At 42.5% G+C, this 17,188-nt stretch overlaps 1 protein-coding gene across 1 annotated transcript in view; it reads right to left on the bottom strand.

The window, feature by feature from the left end:
* The window catches only part of rcn1 (reticulocalbin 1, EF-hand calcium binding domain), a 50,151-nt gene that overhangs the window by 15,990 nt on the left and 16,973 nt on the right, over nt 1-17,188 (bottom strand). The window contains exons 4-5 of the mRNA XM_068046597.1: nt 11,190-11,368; nt 2,465-2,525 (exon numbers count right to left, since the gene is read on the bottom strand). Coding sequence (XP_067902698.1) covers nt 2,465-2,525; nt 11,190-11,368 — 240 coding nt within the window. The remainder of the gene's footprint in view (nt 1-2,464; nt 2,526-11,189; nt 11,369-17,188) is intronic.

The following is a 17,188-nucleotide window of genomic DNA, read 5'->3' on the forward strand; positions in this document are numbered from 1 at the left end:
CCAGCATTCGCCAGAGCTGGCGGGCAGCCATAAAGACAGGGCTAAATTGTGGCGAGTCGAAGAGACTTAGTAGTTGGCAGGAAAAAAGACAGAGGCGCAAGGGGAGAGCCAACTGTGCAACAGCCCCAACAAACAAATTTCTCTGCAGCACCTGTGGAAGAGCCTGTCACTCCAGAATTGGCCTTTATAGCCACTCCAGGCGCTGCTTCACAAACCACTGACCACCTCCAGGCGCGTATCCATTGTCTCTCGAGATAAGGAGGCCCAAAAGAAAGAAAGAAAGAATATAAATGGGTGGTTGTTGGTCGGCACAGACTCAGTGGGCCAAAGGGCCTGTTTCAGTGCTGTATCTCTAAAATAAAAATTATTTTTACAAGCACACCCAAGTCTCTCTGAACGTCAACATTTAGAAGTTTCACACCTTTCAAAAAATATTCTGCTTATCTTCTTACAACCGAAGTGAGTAACTTTTCACTTCCCCACATTATAGTCCATCTGCCATCTTGTTGCACACTCACTTATCCTGTCTGTCTTTTTGCAGCCTCTTTGTGTCCTCCCCACAGCTTACCTTTCCATCTAGCTTTGTATCATCAGCAAACTTAGATGTATTACTTTCTGTCTCTTCATCTAAGTCATTAATATAGTGTTACAAAAGTGCCTCTGTGTTTTGTTAAATATATTTTTTGAGGATTCATCTTTGAAAGATTGAAAAAATGTTAAACTTTGGAGTTTTCAAAGGGGGTCATGTAAAGGCCACTTGACTTTGAAAAACAGTCCTTGGGAATGTTTTTTTTAAAAGGGTCACTGAGAGGTCTTGTGAGGAAAACAAGCCTTTCTGGGAAACCACTTGACTTCCAGCTCAATAAACAACAGAAAAATTTGGACACCTGGAGAAGTTGTTTACAAAGAAGTGACAGATCAAGGTTGATGCCGGTCAAAAGGTTGACCTGTTGTCGGTTTCGCTTTTGAATTGTTTTGAGTTGGAGTTGAACTGTATAAAAAGGGAAAGAACTTACACGGAGAGAAGAGAATTCCCAAGGAAGGAAAGAAGACCACAACCCAGCTCAACTTTCCAGCACCTCTCTCAAAGACCCCGAGAAGTCCACTGTCTACTCATCTCGTCTCCTGTCTTTGAAGAAAAGCTTGCTAAATTAATTGTCAACGCCGCCTGAAAAGAACTGTTCTAAGATCCCAGTGCCCCATCATGAGGCCAGACTGTATGCCAATTTTGGAACACAACATATCTCATTTGCTCTTTCCTCAAGAATGAGCAAGTATTCGAGCAAGTATTCAGCCCAAGTGTCAGTCTAGCCAAAAGTCAAATAATTTTTTAAAAAAATTAAATTTGTATAATATTAAAACATACTTATGTTTATCCCTCAAACAACATTATTAAAACAGATTATCTGGTCATTGTCACTTTGCTGTTTGTGGGACCTTGCTGTGCGCAAAATGGCAGCCACGATTCCTCCATGACAACAGTGACTATACTTCAAAAAGTGCAGCATTGAAATCATGAAAGGTGCCACGTAATTGTCAGTGCTTTCTTGCTTTAAATGCACTGACCACACAGGCAGTGAATTATGGCAGACGCAGCTATTAATAATTTACTTGCTAATGCACAATACTCTTGTGTTTACGTATGAAGTCATTTGTATGCATGTCAGCTACTGGATGTGACATCACACTGAATAAAAAACCCATGAGACAGACTGCTGCCCATTAAAAATCCCTCAGAAATATTCAGTAAATATTTTCAATGTGTTCAGGTACGAACATGTGAGTTATTACTTGCATTGCATAAAGACACAGCTATAAAAATTAGTAAATGAGTAAGTTTGATTTCAGTCATAAAAATGAAGTGTAAATCTTGCATGTGCAACAGTTATCTAAGGATTATATTTTTACGATGGTGTTGGAATATATAGAATGATACAGCACAGGAGGCTATTCGTTCCATCATGCCTGTGCTGGTATTTTGAAAAAGCTATCCAACTAGTCCCACTCCCTAGCCCTGCAATGTCTTTCCTTTTGGAAATATATATTCAATTCCCTTTTGAAAGCTACTATTTAATCTGCTTCCATCACCCTTTAATGCAGTTCATTCCCGATCACAATGTCAAAACAAAATCTCACTGACCACACCCCCCCACTCCACCCCCGCGCCCAGTTGGTTTTGCCCTCACCACCACCCTCCCCCCTCAGATTTGAGCCCAGACTGTGAAGAAAATGTAGAAGCAGAGAGAGAGTTTGAAGCTTTTAAATCTTGAGTCTGTCGTCTCCCTATTACTGCAGAGGGCACCACTGCTACATCAGGGGGAAGTGACACCCGCACAAGAGTTACTGGAGTGAGATAGTTTGATTGGGAAATGAGGCTGAAAAGATTTCCCAATGATTCTATGGAAACTAACAGAAAAGTAACAAATGGGTCAAAGTTAGTGATTGGAAAGGCATCATTCCTTACCAATGTACTCATCCTCATCAACAAATCCATCTTCATTCTTATCGATGTCTTCAAGTGTTTCCTAGTAATAAAAACACTTTGTGAGTACAGTTACTGACTATGCAAAGAATGAAAGAACCTGCATTTATGTTGAGAATTTCACCACCTCGGGTCATCCCAAAGCAGTTTCGCTTCAATGACCTCACCCCTCCTCATCGGTGTAGCCTCCTCCAATCCCTACAATATTCTGAGATCTCTGCACTTCTCCAATTCCGGCCTCTTGCACAACCCCAACTTCCTTCGCTCAACCATTGCGACAATGCCTTCAGTTGCTTAGCCCTAAGCTCTGGAATTCCTCCCTAAACCTTTCTGCCTCTCTCTACTCTTTTAAAGGTGCTTCTTAAAACTTACCTCTTTGACCAAGCTTTTAATCTTCTTTTCCATTACCTCCTTATGTGGCTCGGTGTCAAATTTTGTTTGAGAACGTGCCTGAGAGTCACTTTGGGATGTTTTACTACATTAAATGTGCTATATAAATGCAAGTTGTTGTTGTAGCTGTTGTATGAAGTATTTTTGAAGTGTGGTCACTGTTTTAATGTAAGAATTGTGGGAGCAAATTTGTACACAGTAAGAACCCACAAACAGCAATGTGATGGCAACCAGATCATCTGTTTTCAGGTATTGGTTGTGGGATAAATATTGGGCAGGACACTGGGCAAAGCTCCCTGCTCTGTGGTTGTGCTTAATTGTAACGTTGTACAGAGAAAAGCACCGATTTTCACTGCCCTTGGAATCACCCTCGAGTTACAGACCTTCTCATCCCATGCAGCAACAGGCAAAGATTTTAACATGAGCAGCCAGAATGCATTACAGGAATGACTCTAGTGCAGCACTGCTGCCTTACAGGTAGCTACTGCGCACTTGTAGTATCTACCAGGCACACTTAAAGGTATCCATAGGGCCACAAGCCCTTATGTGATAGGAATGGTCAGCGCCCACTGGAGGGATAAATTTCCCGCCAATCTTTTTTTTTTAAAAAACTATAGAAAAATTACAGCAGAGAAGGAGGCCATTCAGCCTATTGTGTCCGTGTCAACCAAAAAAAAACTAGCCTAGCCGCCCATAGTAAGGCATCGTCAGCTTTTTATGTTCCATAATTTAACAGTTAACATTCCTTAAAATTTTTGATCATACTGAGCTTTTCATGCTCCCTCCTCTAAGAATTATAATGTAGGCTTTCAGACTGTTGATTTTGGACAGTTTGCACATGAATTTCAAGAGTTCATCTTACTGGCACAGACAGAGGATTGCACACTAAGAGACTTTCACATAGGTCTCCGCCACACCCGGCTGATTGCATTATAACTATCAACAACTGAATGAGGTATATGGGCAGACTGTTGTAGAAGAGGTTCCAACTATCAGGAAAGACTGAGCAGGCTGGGGTTTTTTTACTCCAGAAAAAAAGAGTTGTGGTGGGGGGAGGGGGGTCACTTAACAGAGCTCTTTAATATCATGAAAAGTTTTGATATGGTAGATATGGTGAAGATGTTCCCACTTGTGGAGGAGAATGGAACTAGGGGTCACAAATATAATATAGTCACTAATAAATCCAATAAAAGAAATTCAGGAGAAAGTTCTTTACCTAGAAAGTGGTTTGAATCTATAACTCGCTACCGCAAGGATAATTGAGGCGAACAGCATAGGTGGATTTAAATGGAAACTAGATAAGCACACAAGGAATAGAAGGATGTGCTGATGAATTAATGTGGGACGAGACTCATGTGGACCATAAACATTGGCATGCACCAGTTGGACCAATTGGCCAGTTCCTGTGCTGAAATTTTTATGTATTGCATTGCAAAATAATTGTAGCAGATTTGGTGCAAATGTAATCAGCTGACCTCCTGAATTAAAAATGTAGTCAGAACCTAATCAGCATATAGATATTGTACTGGAAACTTCAATGTTTGTTTTGCACCACACATGAGGTGGGTCATCGAAGCAGAGTTCTAATTACCCAGAAGGAGGCCATTCAGACCATCGAGCCCATGCTGGCTCTCTGTAGAGCAATCCAAATCAATCCCATTCCCCTGCTCTACCCCTGTATCCCTGCAAGTTTATTTCCCTCAAGTGCCCATTCAATTTCCCTTTGAAATCATTCATTGTCTCTGCTTCCACCACCCTCATTCCAGGTCATTACCACTCACTGCGTAAAAAAGTTTCTCCTCACGTTCTCCCTGCATCCCTTGCCCAAAACCTTCAATCTGTGCCCTTAATGAGAAGGGCTTTTCTTTGTATACCTTATTTAATCAACCTTTCATAGTCTTGTACACCTCTAGCAAATCTCCCTTCGATCTCCTTTGCTCCAAGGAGAACAACCCCAGCTTCTACAAGCTAACCTTGTAGCTAAAATCCCTCATCCTTGGAACCATTCTGGTAAATCTCCTCTGCAGTGAAGGATGTGCAGGCCCTTAAGTGTGGTGACCTTAACTGACTGCAATACTCTAGTTGTGGCCTAATCAGAGCGTTATACAGGTTCAGCATAACTTTGTTGCTTTTGTACTCAACTTTATTGATGAAGCCCAAGATCCTATATGCTTTAATAAAAACAAGAAATGCTGGAAATACTCAGCAGGTCTGGCAGCATCTGTGGAGAGAGAAGCAGAGTTAACATTTCAGGTTAGTGACCCTTCTTCAGAACTTTATTATATCCTATATGCTTTGCTGACCACTCTCAATATGTCCTGCTACCTCCAGGTCCCTGCACTTTCTTTAGAACATTGTCAAAATCATCTCACACTTCACTGTACTAAATTCCATTTGCCACTTGTCTGCCCATTCTGCTAGCCTATCTATGTCCTCCTGCAGTCGATTGGTGTCATCCTCACTGATTGCCACATCTCCAAGTTTGATATCATGAGCAAATTCTGAAATTTTACTCTGTATTCCAATATCCAAGTCATTTATATATAAATCAAAAAAGTAGTGGTCCTAGTATTGAACCTTGGGGAACACTGCTGTCTACCATCCTTCAGTCTTAAAAACCCATTTACCACAATTTGCTGTCCTTAAGCCAATGCTTTTTGAATCCAAGCTGACACTGAGCCTCCTCTTCCAGGAGCTGCAATTTTGTTAACTATGTGGCACTTTGTCACATAGGTCTAGCTACAGTTCATTCCTGTGGTTGGTTTTCTACATCCTGCCACCACCCGCCCCTCCCCCACCCCTCCATGAACTTCTGTTGTTGGCAGAACTGACCAATTCCACTAAGCTGCCTAGTTTCTGAGCAGGGTCTTAAGAAAAAATATCCAAAGACTTCCATAGGGTGTGGTAGCCAAGCGGTTACAGCAACCCAGAAGTCATGAGGTCTAACTCCCAGCACAGTGCGTTGTGAAATTGGATTCAATAAATCTGGTAATTTGTGGATCGGTTTCACTATGACAGCTCAAAAACCCCCAGGATGGGCCTACATTATATGGTTGCATCTGCATGTCCTCAGGACAACTGAGGATAGGTGATAAATGCTGCCTTGCCAGTGTTACACACATCCCAAGAATAAAACAAAATAAAAATGTTACCCAGCATCACTAAAATACTAACATTTAAAATTGTTAAGAGGGTATATAAACCTAAAAATGAACGTGAAGACAAATGGGTTAAGACGGGTGTCAAATTGGTGGACAGAGAAATGTCAAAGGCTTCACTCAGTAAATTAGTAGAAATGTCTATCTGTACTTTCAAGCAGTTACATTGTAGTGAACACATTAGCAAGTTGTTAAGGAATGTTACACTCGGACCAAGATAATAAATAAATGTAAAGGTCAATTGATCAGATTTGTACTCCAGCCAATTTATTCAGTTATCCTGCAGCCAAAACTAAAGAGAAAAAAAAGATTTGGAATCATAGAATGGTTATAGTGCAAAAGGAGGCCATTTGGCCCATCATGTCCATACTGGTTCTCTGAAAGAGCAACTCAGCTGGTCTCACTCCCCAGTCTTTTCCCTGTAGCTCTGCAAAGTTTCTCTCCTCAAGTGCTTATCCAATTCCCTTTTGAAAGTCACTATTAAATCTGCCTTCACCACACTCTCAGGCAGTGCATTCCAGATCCTAACCATTTGCTGCTAAAAACATTTTTCCTCATGTCGCCTTTGGTTCTCCAAATCGGTGTCCTCTGGTTCTGGATCTTTCTGCCGATGGGAACAGTTTCTCTCCATCTACTCTGTCCAGACCCCACATGATTTTGACCACATCTATCAAATCTCCCCTCAACATTCTCTACTGTAAGGAAAACAACCCCAGCTTCTCTAATCTATTCATGTAACAGATGTCCCTCATCCCTGGAACCATTCTTATTTTCTGCACTCTATCTAAAGCCTTCACGTCCATCCTAAAGTGCGGTGCCCAGAATTGGACACAATACTCCTGTTGAGGCTGAACGAGTGTTTAATAAAGCATGTAGCTGCATTTCTATAGTGCCTTGCATGACATCCCAAAGTGCTTTATAGCCAATGAGGTACCTTTGAAGTGTATGGGCAGTTGAAGGGTACTATGGGTATTATGAAGTGTATGAAGATGAAGGGTAATGCTGCTGCCAATTTGTGCACAGCAAGCTCCCACAAACAGCAATGTGATAATGACCAGATAACGGGCTGGATAATGGGCGGCGCGCCTTAAACCCGTCGGCCTTCCGACATGGAAGTGCCGCCAGACAGCCCCCGTGATATTATGCGCAGGGGCTGATTTAAATAGAGGGGGCGGAGCAGCCGCTCTGATGACAGATGGGTTGGCTGCCACGTCCCAGGTAACAGCATCTGGCACCACCGCGCAGGCGCCATTTTTAAAGGGCTTCAAGCCCTTCAGTTACATTTTAAAATTTAAAAGGTTCCGACCTCCGGGAAACAATAAAATATTACTTCAAATGTAAATCACGTCACCCACCCCCCTCCACATGGGTAATTTATTCATTAATTGCCCTCTTCCCCATAATAAACCTTTAATAGTATCCAGAAATATCCCCCCCCCCCCAAAATTTGTTCCCTTTGACCCTCAACCCCTTCCCACCATCCCCACAACCAATAAAAATTGTTTTCCCCGCTCCTCCACCCCTCCCGACCTGAAAATTTTATTCCTCTCCCTCCCCCACCAGGTTCTTGCCTCAGAACTCCGTACAGAGTTCCGAAGGCGCACGAGGTTCAAGCGGCGGCCATAAAATCGGCGTGGGACAGCCGCCGCCAGCAGGTAAGTATATTTGCATATAATTTAGGTTAATTTGAATATTAAAATCAGGGGCCCACCACCAGGCAGCGGTTGGGCTGCACCGAGGTCCCCCCCGCTGCCAGTAATATGCAGCGGGCCGTTCTCAACGTCATAGGTCGAGGCGGGCCTCTCCCCGGAGAATTTTACTGGCCCCCCTGCCGCGACCCATGGTGTCGAGGGGCTGGTAAAATTCAGCCCAATCTGTTTTAGTGATGTTGGTTGAGGGGAAATCTACAATAAAAGCCAACAAAATCTAATTGGTTTCGTGTGAAAGAAGTGACTACCACGGTCTTGAGCAAGAGAAAAATAAATAACAGGGCGGTTAATGCTTGGATCAAAATTATGCACAAATGCTGCGCCTTGTAAGGAACTCTACAGAATGGTAGTAAAAGACACTTAATACATACAGGGTTTTATACCTGGATTATTTGTATTAAGTTTCACAGATTCAGTCTTCTATATTCAGTTCCCAATTCAAAGAAAATAGTCTATCCTCTCAGAAAATAAACATATCTTACTATTCACAGTGCAACACTAAACAACATTTTAATTTTAAAGTGTTCCTTCAGTCTCACTATTGCCTTCCTAAGCCTCCGCCCACCCCCTCTCTTGGCCCTGCAGCTTCATTCATTACTCTGTCCCCAAATCCTATACCCTCTGGAGATTTCTCCCCAGGACTTCCTGGCCAATAATTATCCTTCAACCAATAAATTAAAGACAGACAATCTGGCCATTATCTCATTGCTGTTTGTGGGAGCTTGCTGTGTACAAATTCAGTGCCACATTTCCTACATTACAACAATGATATCATGCAGTCCCCCACCTGCCAAGAATGAGACACAGATATTTCACCACATGGACATTAAATTTTAAAATTGTTGTTGGGACAAAAAGAAGGCCCATTACAAGGGGTTGCCAAGCCTCTGACTAGAAAGACATTTGCATAGTAACAGACAGTGCTTGGAGAGGACAAAGGGGCCACTCCCTGCTTCAATTTAATCCACAATGGACTTTTGATTACCAGACATTGAAGGTGGAGAGGCTAGCATTCCAGGTTAACTGCTAAGATGGCTGAATACACAAACAGACGTGGTCAGACCAGTTTAGTCACATGACTAACTGGCTGTTGGGTTTTTTTTTTAATTTGAACTTGCCACAGAGTTTTAAAACTCAGAAAGCACTTTCCTCCTGGACTGAGAACATCTCCCTCTTGTCTGCTCCCATCTCTTTCTCAAGCAACTGAAGACCCATTGAAGACACATGAACCCCAAGAGAGAAAAGTCTCCTACAATGAACAAAGTTTAAGAAGAATACCCAACGAAAAGCAAGACTACCTACAAAAGGACTAGAGAGAGCTCGAAGCACAGTAACAAGAAACTCTTCTGATATTGCCTCAAACCTCTCTACTTATTTTTTTCTTCTGCTCTTTTCTGTCTCTGTTTGCATGTGCGTATCGCGTATGCATGCTAGCGTGGGGTGTGGCATGTACCCGCAGGCATTAAATGAATTAGAGTTTAAGTTTTAGTTTTAATAAATTTTACTTTTCTTCTTTAAACCTAAGTAAGCCTGTTTGTGCTCATTTCTTTGCCTTAAAATTGGAAAGTGGTGAACAAGGATTCACTAAGGGGGAAGCTCAAAACACAGTGTGTTTAAAATTAAACCCTGTTACAATAAGACCAGGTGAAGGCTAAAAAGGACCCCTAGACACCTTTCCCACCTGGTTGTAACAACGACTACACTTCTAAAGTACTTCAGTAGCTGTAAAGCAGTTTGGGACATCCTGAAGTCGTTGTCTGGCTACCTGCTTTTGTTTCTACTGTTGCTTGAGCTAAACACACAATAGTTCTCCTGTAGCCTTTGTCACTGTGTGACCTGTTCACACTCATACTCACCAGTAACTATGATGCTAGGTATTCAATTAAAGAGATGAACTGGAGAGCATTTTAAGACAAAAAGAGTAATGAGTTTTTTTAAAAACCCAACAGAAAACCACAATAATAAGGCAAACATTAATTACAAGTTAAAATACTAAAAAAAAGTTTCAAATCATAATTTCTGTCATACTGCCATTGGGTTCTTAATGCAACTTTTACTGTACTGTCTAATGAAGGAAATTCAGATACAATGAGTTTGAAAATGCGATGATTTGCAATCTGGTGATTTAGAAGTATTTGGGGGTATGAAACCAAATACAAACTAGGGTTTAACTGTAATATGAGACTTAACCGATTTGTATGTGTAACGAAGTGAATTATTCACCCCAAAGTGTGCCAAACTACAAGTCCAAGTCATTCTTTCTCTACACCAGTCACCTCCGTGAGACTGACTATTCTTTGGGCCCCAAGGATTATTGGTAATACTAAAGAAAATGAACTTTTGTTTACCATTTGTGGAATTGTCATACAAGGAGGTGCCATTGTTTCCCCATTGTTATGAAGCAAGAATATCCTCAGCAGTAAGATACTTCTGTCAGCCAGCATGGATTAATCAACCTACTGATTTTAAATATTAAATAAAAAGTGTAGTAGATGGCTAAAGATTCACTAACTTCTACAGTAAAAAAAACCCTTTCTGCTGAACAACTGGGACCATGTGGGAGAGATCAAGCAGAGAAATAATGGTTTATATATAGTTGGCAAATGAATTCTGAACAAAACATTAAAGTTTCACACATAACTAAGCTAAAGGTTCCATCTAGTGGTCAGCATCTGATGAGATGGGACATGTACAGACATTTACTCAAAGTTAGTAGCATAGGAATAGCTTAAGTCAAAAGGAAGGATTCACATTAGGTTTCTGTGGAAAGAATGGGAGATAAGCAAAGGCTAGCCAATGCAAGGTGGCTGATTTACAAGTAGGTCCAATAACACCAGGATTTAGTGCTTAGGTTCCCTGTTGGGCTGGTTTGGACTTTGTTGCTTTATTTTAAGCATCTTTTAGTTTTATTGGACCACATGTTTGTTTCTTATCGGAATTGTACCCTTAAAAGGACACTTGTGGTGCTGACTTCCTGTCAAGTAACACTGGGGCAACTCAGTGCTATTCCGAATAACCAAATTAAAGCAGTCCCACTACCATCAGCCCTTATGGCAGAAGCAATGGTGAGAGGTGGGGGCAGGGAGAAGGACTGGAAGGAAATATATTCTCAGTAAGAGATCATAGTGCAGTCTGAATCCATTTGTTGACCCCTTCCCATTTGGGAGATGCCAATAACCAAATTATATCAATTTAATCTCAGCATCATTTTAATCTTAAAAGAAAAGTATTTGAGTTGATACACTATAATTCAAAGGTCTCTGGGAGAGAGTGTGAGAGAGAGACTTTGCAGATGACGTACATATTTATTAAGAGACTTTGCCCACTTCATCTTGCTCTTTCAAAGAGCTGGCGCAGGCACGATGGGCCAAATGGCCTCCTTCTGGTGTTACAAGACTGTATGATTCCATACTCAGATCCAGGAGCAGTAAGGAAACTTCCCATACTTACGTAAACAACAATTTCCTTCATGTGCTCAAACTCCTCTGGGTGAAGAAAGGCAGTGAACTCCTCCCTGGTGGCTACCATATCTCCATCTAGATCTGCGGCTTTGAACCTCCTCTCATCTCGAGGAAGCATCTTCTTAAAGCTGAGCTGATCTGCTGCATCGTGAAACTCTTCAGGGTTCCCTGTGGTTCACGAAAGGCCAGGTTCTATGTTAATGAGTTGCTGTAAAAACTGACCTACTAAGATGTATCCCAGATTATTTTGACATATCCCACAATAGTAACAGTCATCAAGCTTCCAATGACATTAAAAGTTGCAAGCACATTCACAATTCCAATACATCCAGTATTTGAGGTACATCACCATTGGAACTCAGTGCTATACAAAGCAGATGCAGAATGATCTATACATTAGAATCATATTGTAGCAGTCCCTTAATGAAGTTCAAATCTTCATTTTATTTGAAGAATGTGTGTCCCAGGATAGAAGCAGATCAGGTGACGAGGCCATGGTTGGTGAGGCACCTGAAGTGGTTCGATGTGCAATTCTTAAATACAATAATTTTTGAAAAGTAAGGGTCATATTTTGCTTACTTACTGAAATTGAGTAACATGTAGTTTTTATTCATCTTTACAGCTGCCAATCAACTAAGTTGATGTGGCTAAATCAAAAGGCTCTGATCTGATGGTAGACTGTGGTGACAGGTATATCCACAACATAAACTAAAATTAAACAAATTTGTAATTAAATCTCTTTAATTATTGGAAATTAAAGGCTGTGGATTCCAAATTTGGATAGATTGTCAAATCTATGATCCTAACGACCGATGATTGCGATGTTGCGATGATTGGTTTTAAGTAAGGACATGCAGAAAAGCTGTTGTTACATCCGTTGCAAAGTTTATGGATACAATAAACACAAAGTGAACTCAATGGAATGGCAGTGGAATAATGTTCCATTTTTGCTGTGTATTCCAAAAACAGGGCATTAACAATACGCAGGTCTTCCAACCAGATCCATTGAACTCAACAGAAATAATATACAATGAGAGATGTAAAATAGGCTGGCAATTTCCAATCCCCATTTTATACTATTTCACAAAGTCAGAATTAGCCCCCTAGACATACTAAACTGTCTCTACCAAAAATCAAATCTATATCCCCTCACATTTTTGCATTTCGGGTTAATGAAATCAGTTTAAAAAAAACTGTATGTAGTTTTAGTTCTAGTAGAAGGTCAGAGAAAGGGAAAGTTTGCTAGAGAGATGTTGAGGTTAACCATGACACTGTTTGGGGGTTTAGGACACAAAGAGTTGCCCAAGGTCCTAAAAGTAGTCAGTAATGTGTGATCGCACGCCTTGCAAATGTTTCTACCTGAATTTGTGCATTTTCAATTATTGTTTTATAGATACCCAGGTAGTTGTTGTTGGTTCTTTGGAAAAAAACAGAAAACAGAAATATTTAAATCAATCTTGACATTGGGGACAATGGATTTTTTCCTGCTAACTTATTAAAGCCATAGGGCTGAATTTGATGCCGCCCCAGCGGGTCAGATGGTGGCGTGGGGGTGGCGTAAAATTGAGCGGGAGGCTCCAGGAGGCCTACCTGCCCCGCTTCCACCTCCGGCCAAGTTTACAGCTTCAGTCATAGAGTCATAGAGTCGTACAGCATAGAAACAGGCCCTTCGGCCCACCGTGTCCACGCCGACCATAATGCCTATCTATACTAATCCCACCTGCCTGCATTAATTCCATATCCCTCTATGCCTTGCTCATTCAAGTACCTGTCCAGATGCCTCTTAAAATGTTGCTACTGTTCCTGCCTCCACCACCTCCTCTGGCAGCTCACTCCAGATACCCACTATTCTTTGTGAGAAACATTTACCCCTTTGATCCCCTTTAAACCTCTTCCCTCTCACCTTAAATCTATGCCCTCTAGTTTTAGTCACCCCTACCATGGGAAACAGGACTCTGGCTATCTACCCTATCTATGCCTCTCATAATTTTACATACCTCTATCATGTCCCCTCTCAGCCTCCTTCGCTCCAGGGAAAACAGACCCAGCCTATCCAATCTCTTTATAAATCAAGCCCTCCAAACCAGGCAACATCCTTGTGAATCTTTTCTGCACTCTCTCTAGCTTAATCACATCTTTCCTGTAGTGCGGCGACCAGACCTGCACACAGTACTCCCAATTCGGCCTAACCAATGTTATGTACAACTGTAACATGACGTCCCAACTCTTGTACTCAGTGCCTCGGCCGATGAAGGCAAGCATGCCTATCGCCTTCTTCACCACCCTGTCTACCTGTGGTAGTTCCACTTTCAGGGAACTATGTACTTGCACCCCAAGGTCTCTCTGCTCAACTACACTCCCCAGGGCCCTGCCATTCACTGTATATGTCCTGCCCTGGTTTAACTTCCCAAAATGCATCACTTCGCCAGGGGGGGTGGGGGAGGTGGGAAATGGCCCACCCAGCCGAGGCCAATCAAGGCCCTTAAGTGGCCACTTAAGGGCCCTCGCCCACCTCCACGGGTATTTTACCCGTTACAAGCGGGCGTGCTGGGGACGTGAAAGGCCACCCAGTGATAGCTGCTGGCCTTACGGCGCCCCTGGGGGGGTGCATGGCAATCAGGCACTGGGTGCCCGATTGAGAGTCACTCCCGCCTCCGAACCCACCCCAAGGACCCAAGACACCATCCCCCTCCTCAAGGAAGGGCCGAACCCCCTGGTAAGGCAACCCTTACTTACCTTCCCTCCTGCATCCAGGGCGTTGGCTGGGCTGCAGTCCCAGCAGTGGCCAGCGCTCCCAATGGCGCTGCTGGGACTAAGCTGCCAGCCCGCTGATTGGCTGGCAGCTCACTGAGGCGGGAACTCCTCCCTCAAGTGCGTGGAAGTCCCACCTCGGGACAATTAAAGCCCAGGAACCCGTAAAATGCGGGACAGATCCCCGGGCTAGGCAAAAGCTGGTGCGCCGCCGACTTTCACGTCGGTAGTGAATTCCCATCTGCCTGAGGTAAAATCCAGCCCATGGAGTAATTTACGGCACAGAAGGAGACCATTCAGCCTATCAAATCCATGCCAGCTCTCCTCGGAGCTATGCAATCAGTCCCACTCCCCGGCTCGATCCCCGTAGTTCCGCGTGTATTTTTCTCTCAGCTAGCCATCCAACTTCCTCAAGGTCATTGATCGTTTCTGCTTCCACCACTGATGTGGGCAGCGAATTCCAGGTCATTGCCACACCTTACATCTCCTGCCCTAAACTTTCTATCTGTGTGCCCTAGTTCTTGTACCATTTGTTATTGGGAACAGTTTTTCCTTGTCGAACTTATCCAAGCCTGTCATAATCTTGTATTAGTGAATAAAAGTGCACAAATGGAGTGAATTTGAACACAGGGCCAGAATAACTTGAAGTTACGCTCAATCCTTCTCCCAGTATCAGAACCATTCCACTGGTGAGGGTTGTCTGGAGGAACATCAGGAATAGTGTTGTGATATTGCCATTCCAGTTTGAGGCTTGAGTGAGGCCAGCAACAGCTTCCTTTGACTTGGTGACCTTAACCTCTAGTAGGTAAGTCATTTCAGTGTCAAGAGATAAAATGGGTTAAACAGGACCAGTTTGCAAATTGGATGCTGTTGTCTGGTAACTGGTTTGATTTCTCCATATTAGGATTATATAAGTTGTCCCACTTAATTTGTACTTAACAATACCACTTGCTCAAAACCATACTGAGATCAACTGTTATCTCCTGGACTGTGAGAATATTGATGGTAAAATTAAAACCAGGAAGTATTGGATAGATTATTTAAATAATATGAACCGTATCTTTTTCATATATCATTGAAAAAAATAAAATCAACTGGAGTAGCAGGCTAATATTAACTCAACTTAACCGTTATCCAGTGACTATTTCTTTCAATTACCCTAGACTTCAAGAACACAGAAAATTCATTAAAATACAAATAAATATAAATTGAACTCAAAGTCAGAACAAAGTACAACAAACATTATAGACACTAAAGAACATAAAAATGATCAGTGAAAGAAATGGCCCCATTCTGCCCTTGAAGTAGCTATACTAGCCCAGCTATCCTAGCTTAGCCTCCAGCTACATTTGGGATGCCTTTCAAGTTTTTTCTTTAGTATTTTGCCCTCTATTTTATGTTGAAGTAATATTCCAGGTGCACCATTTTTTGAAATTCATTCTCAGGATGCAGGCATCACTGGCATGGCAGGCAGTTATTGCCCATTCCTAGTTACCCTCAGAAGGCAGTGATGGGCCTTCTTGAACTGCTGCAGTCCATCATGTGAAGGTACTATTAGGATGGGAGTTCTTGGATTTTGACCCAGCGACAGTGAAGGAACGGTGATATACTTCCAAGTCAGGATGGTGTGTGGATTAGAGCAGAACTTAAGAGGTGGTGGAGTTTCCAAGTGCCTCCTCCCCTTGTTCTTCTAGGTAGTAGAGGTCAGAGGTTTGAGAAGTGCTGTCAAATGACCCTTGGTGAATTGCTGCAGTGTGTCTTGTAGATGGTACACACAGCAGCCTCTGTGTGCGACAGTGGTGGAGGGAGTGAGTGTTTAAGCTGGTGGATGGGGTGCTAATCAAGCGGATTGCTTTGTCCATTTGCGGCACTTAATATTTAGCATTCCACAGGAAGGTGTCATGGAAAGTTTCTCTTTAGCCTGTTGGGTTGGAGCTGCTCTAAATCATTTGCATGGTACAAAAATAAAGCAGCATTCTGCCACACGCCTGCGTGACCCGAGGGTCTGTGAATCAGACGACTTTGTATACCGGACTTTGCCAGCATTAGTTGAGAGCAGCAAGTAGTTCAGATCAGTCCTGTTACTTTAAATATAAACCAGTTTCCTGCAAAATTATGCACAGAGCCACAGGAATGGATTATTTACAAAGCAAGCTAGTGGGTCGCCCCTTTAACAAAACAGATCTGCTCAGATTTTGTTCTTTATTTTTATTTTTTTTTAGAGATACAGCACTGAAACAGGCCCTTCGGCCCACCGAGTCTGTGCCGACCAACAACCACCCACTTACACTAACCCTACAGTAATCCCATATGCCCTACCGCCTACCTACACTAGGGGCAATTTATAACAGCCAATTTACCTATCACCTGCAAGTCTTTGGCATGTGGGAGGAAACCGGAGCACCCGGAGGAAACCCACGCAGACACAGGGAGAACTTGCAAACTCCACACAGACAGTACCCAGAATTGAACCCAGGTCCCTGGAGCTGTGAGGCTGCGGTGCTAACCACTGTGCCACTTACCCAGCACCCCATTCTCATGCGTCTGTGGGCTGGGACTGCAATCGCTGAAGGATTCCTGGAGCGTGATCGGTGATCTAACTCAAGCCTGCCCCAGTGCTGTGGGTACAAAACTGCCCTCACATAGACAGACTGTAGCTGCAAGGCAATGAGAAAAAAAATCACAGGCAATCCTTTTCGAAGAAGAAATGGTAGCTGCCGTGTCCTTTTAAATTCCTGATGAATGAGTATTCTAATTTTTTTTTTTAATTGGCAGGCGGGTGTTCATTTTTACTGATTATAGACCTAGAAATTATTGATCATATTAGCAAATGAATGTTTAAGAAATATGACATTCCTCTGTATTAACACAGATATTACTCATTTATTTCCAAGGGGTTAATATCCCCACTGAAATAGCAGAGGATTATCCTAAGAACTCATTAGGCATTCATTTGCTAATATCACCAACTTTAGACTAATCAACAAGTTTGGGAATATTTTTTACTGCAGTGTGCACATTACAACCTCAACACACATTTATGCCGATACAGTTCCCAGGGGACATGCTGGTGGTTTGCACACACTTACAGCTCACACTCACTTTTCAAGGGAACCACCAATTTAGTGAAAGGAAACGACTCTTCAAATTTGGTGAATTTGGCATTTAGTGACGGTGGATGAACTTCAAGACACAGGTAGACAAAGAGAATAAAATTCCAACAGAGTCAAAGCCAAA

Source organism: Heterodontus francisci, chromosome 14 (assembly GCF_036365525.1).
Source record: "Heterodontus francisci isolate sHetFra1 chromosome 14, sHetFra1.hap1, whole genome shotgun sequence".
NCBI classification, from domain to species: domain Eukaryota; kingdom Metazoa; phylum Chordata; class Chondrichthyes; order Heterodontiformes; family Heterodontidae; genus Heterodontus; species Heterodontus francisci.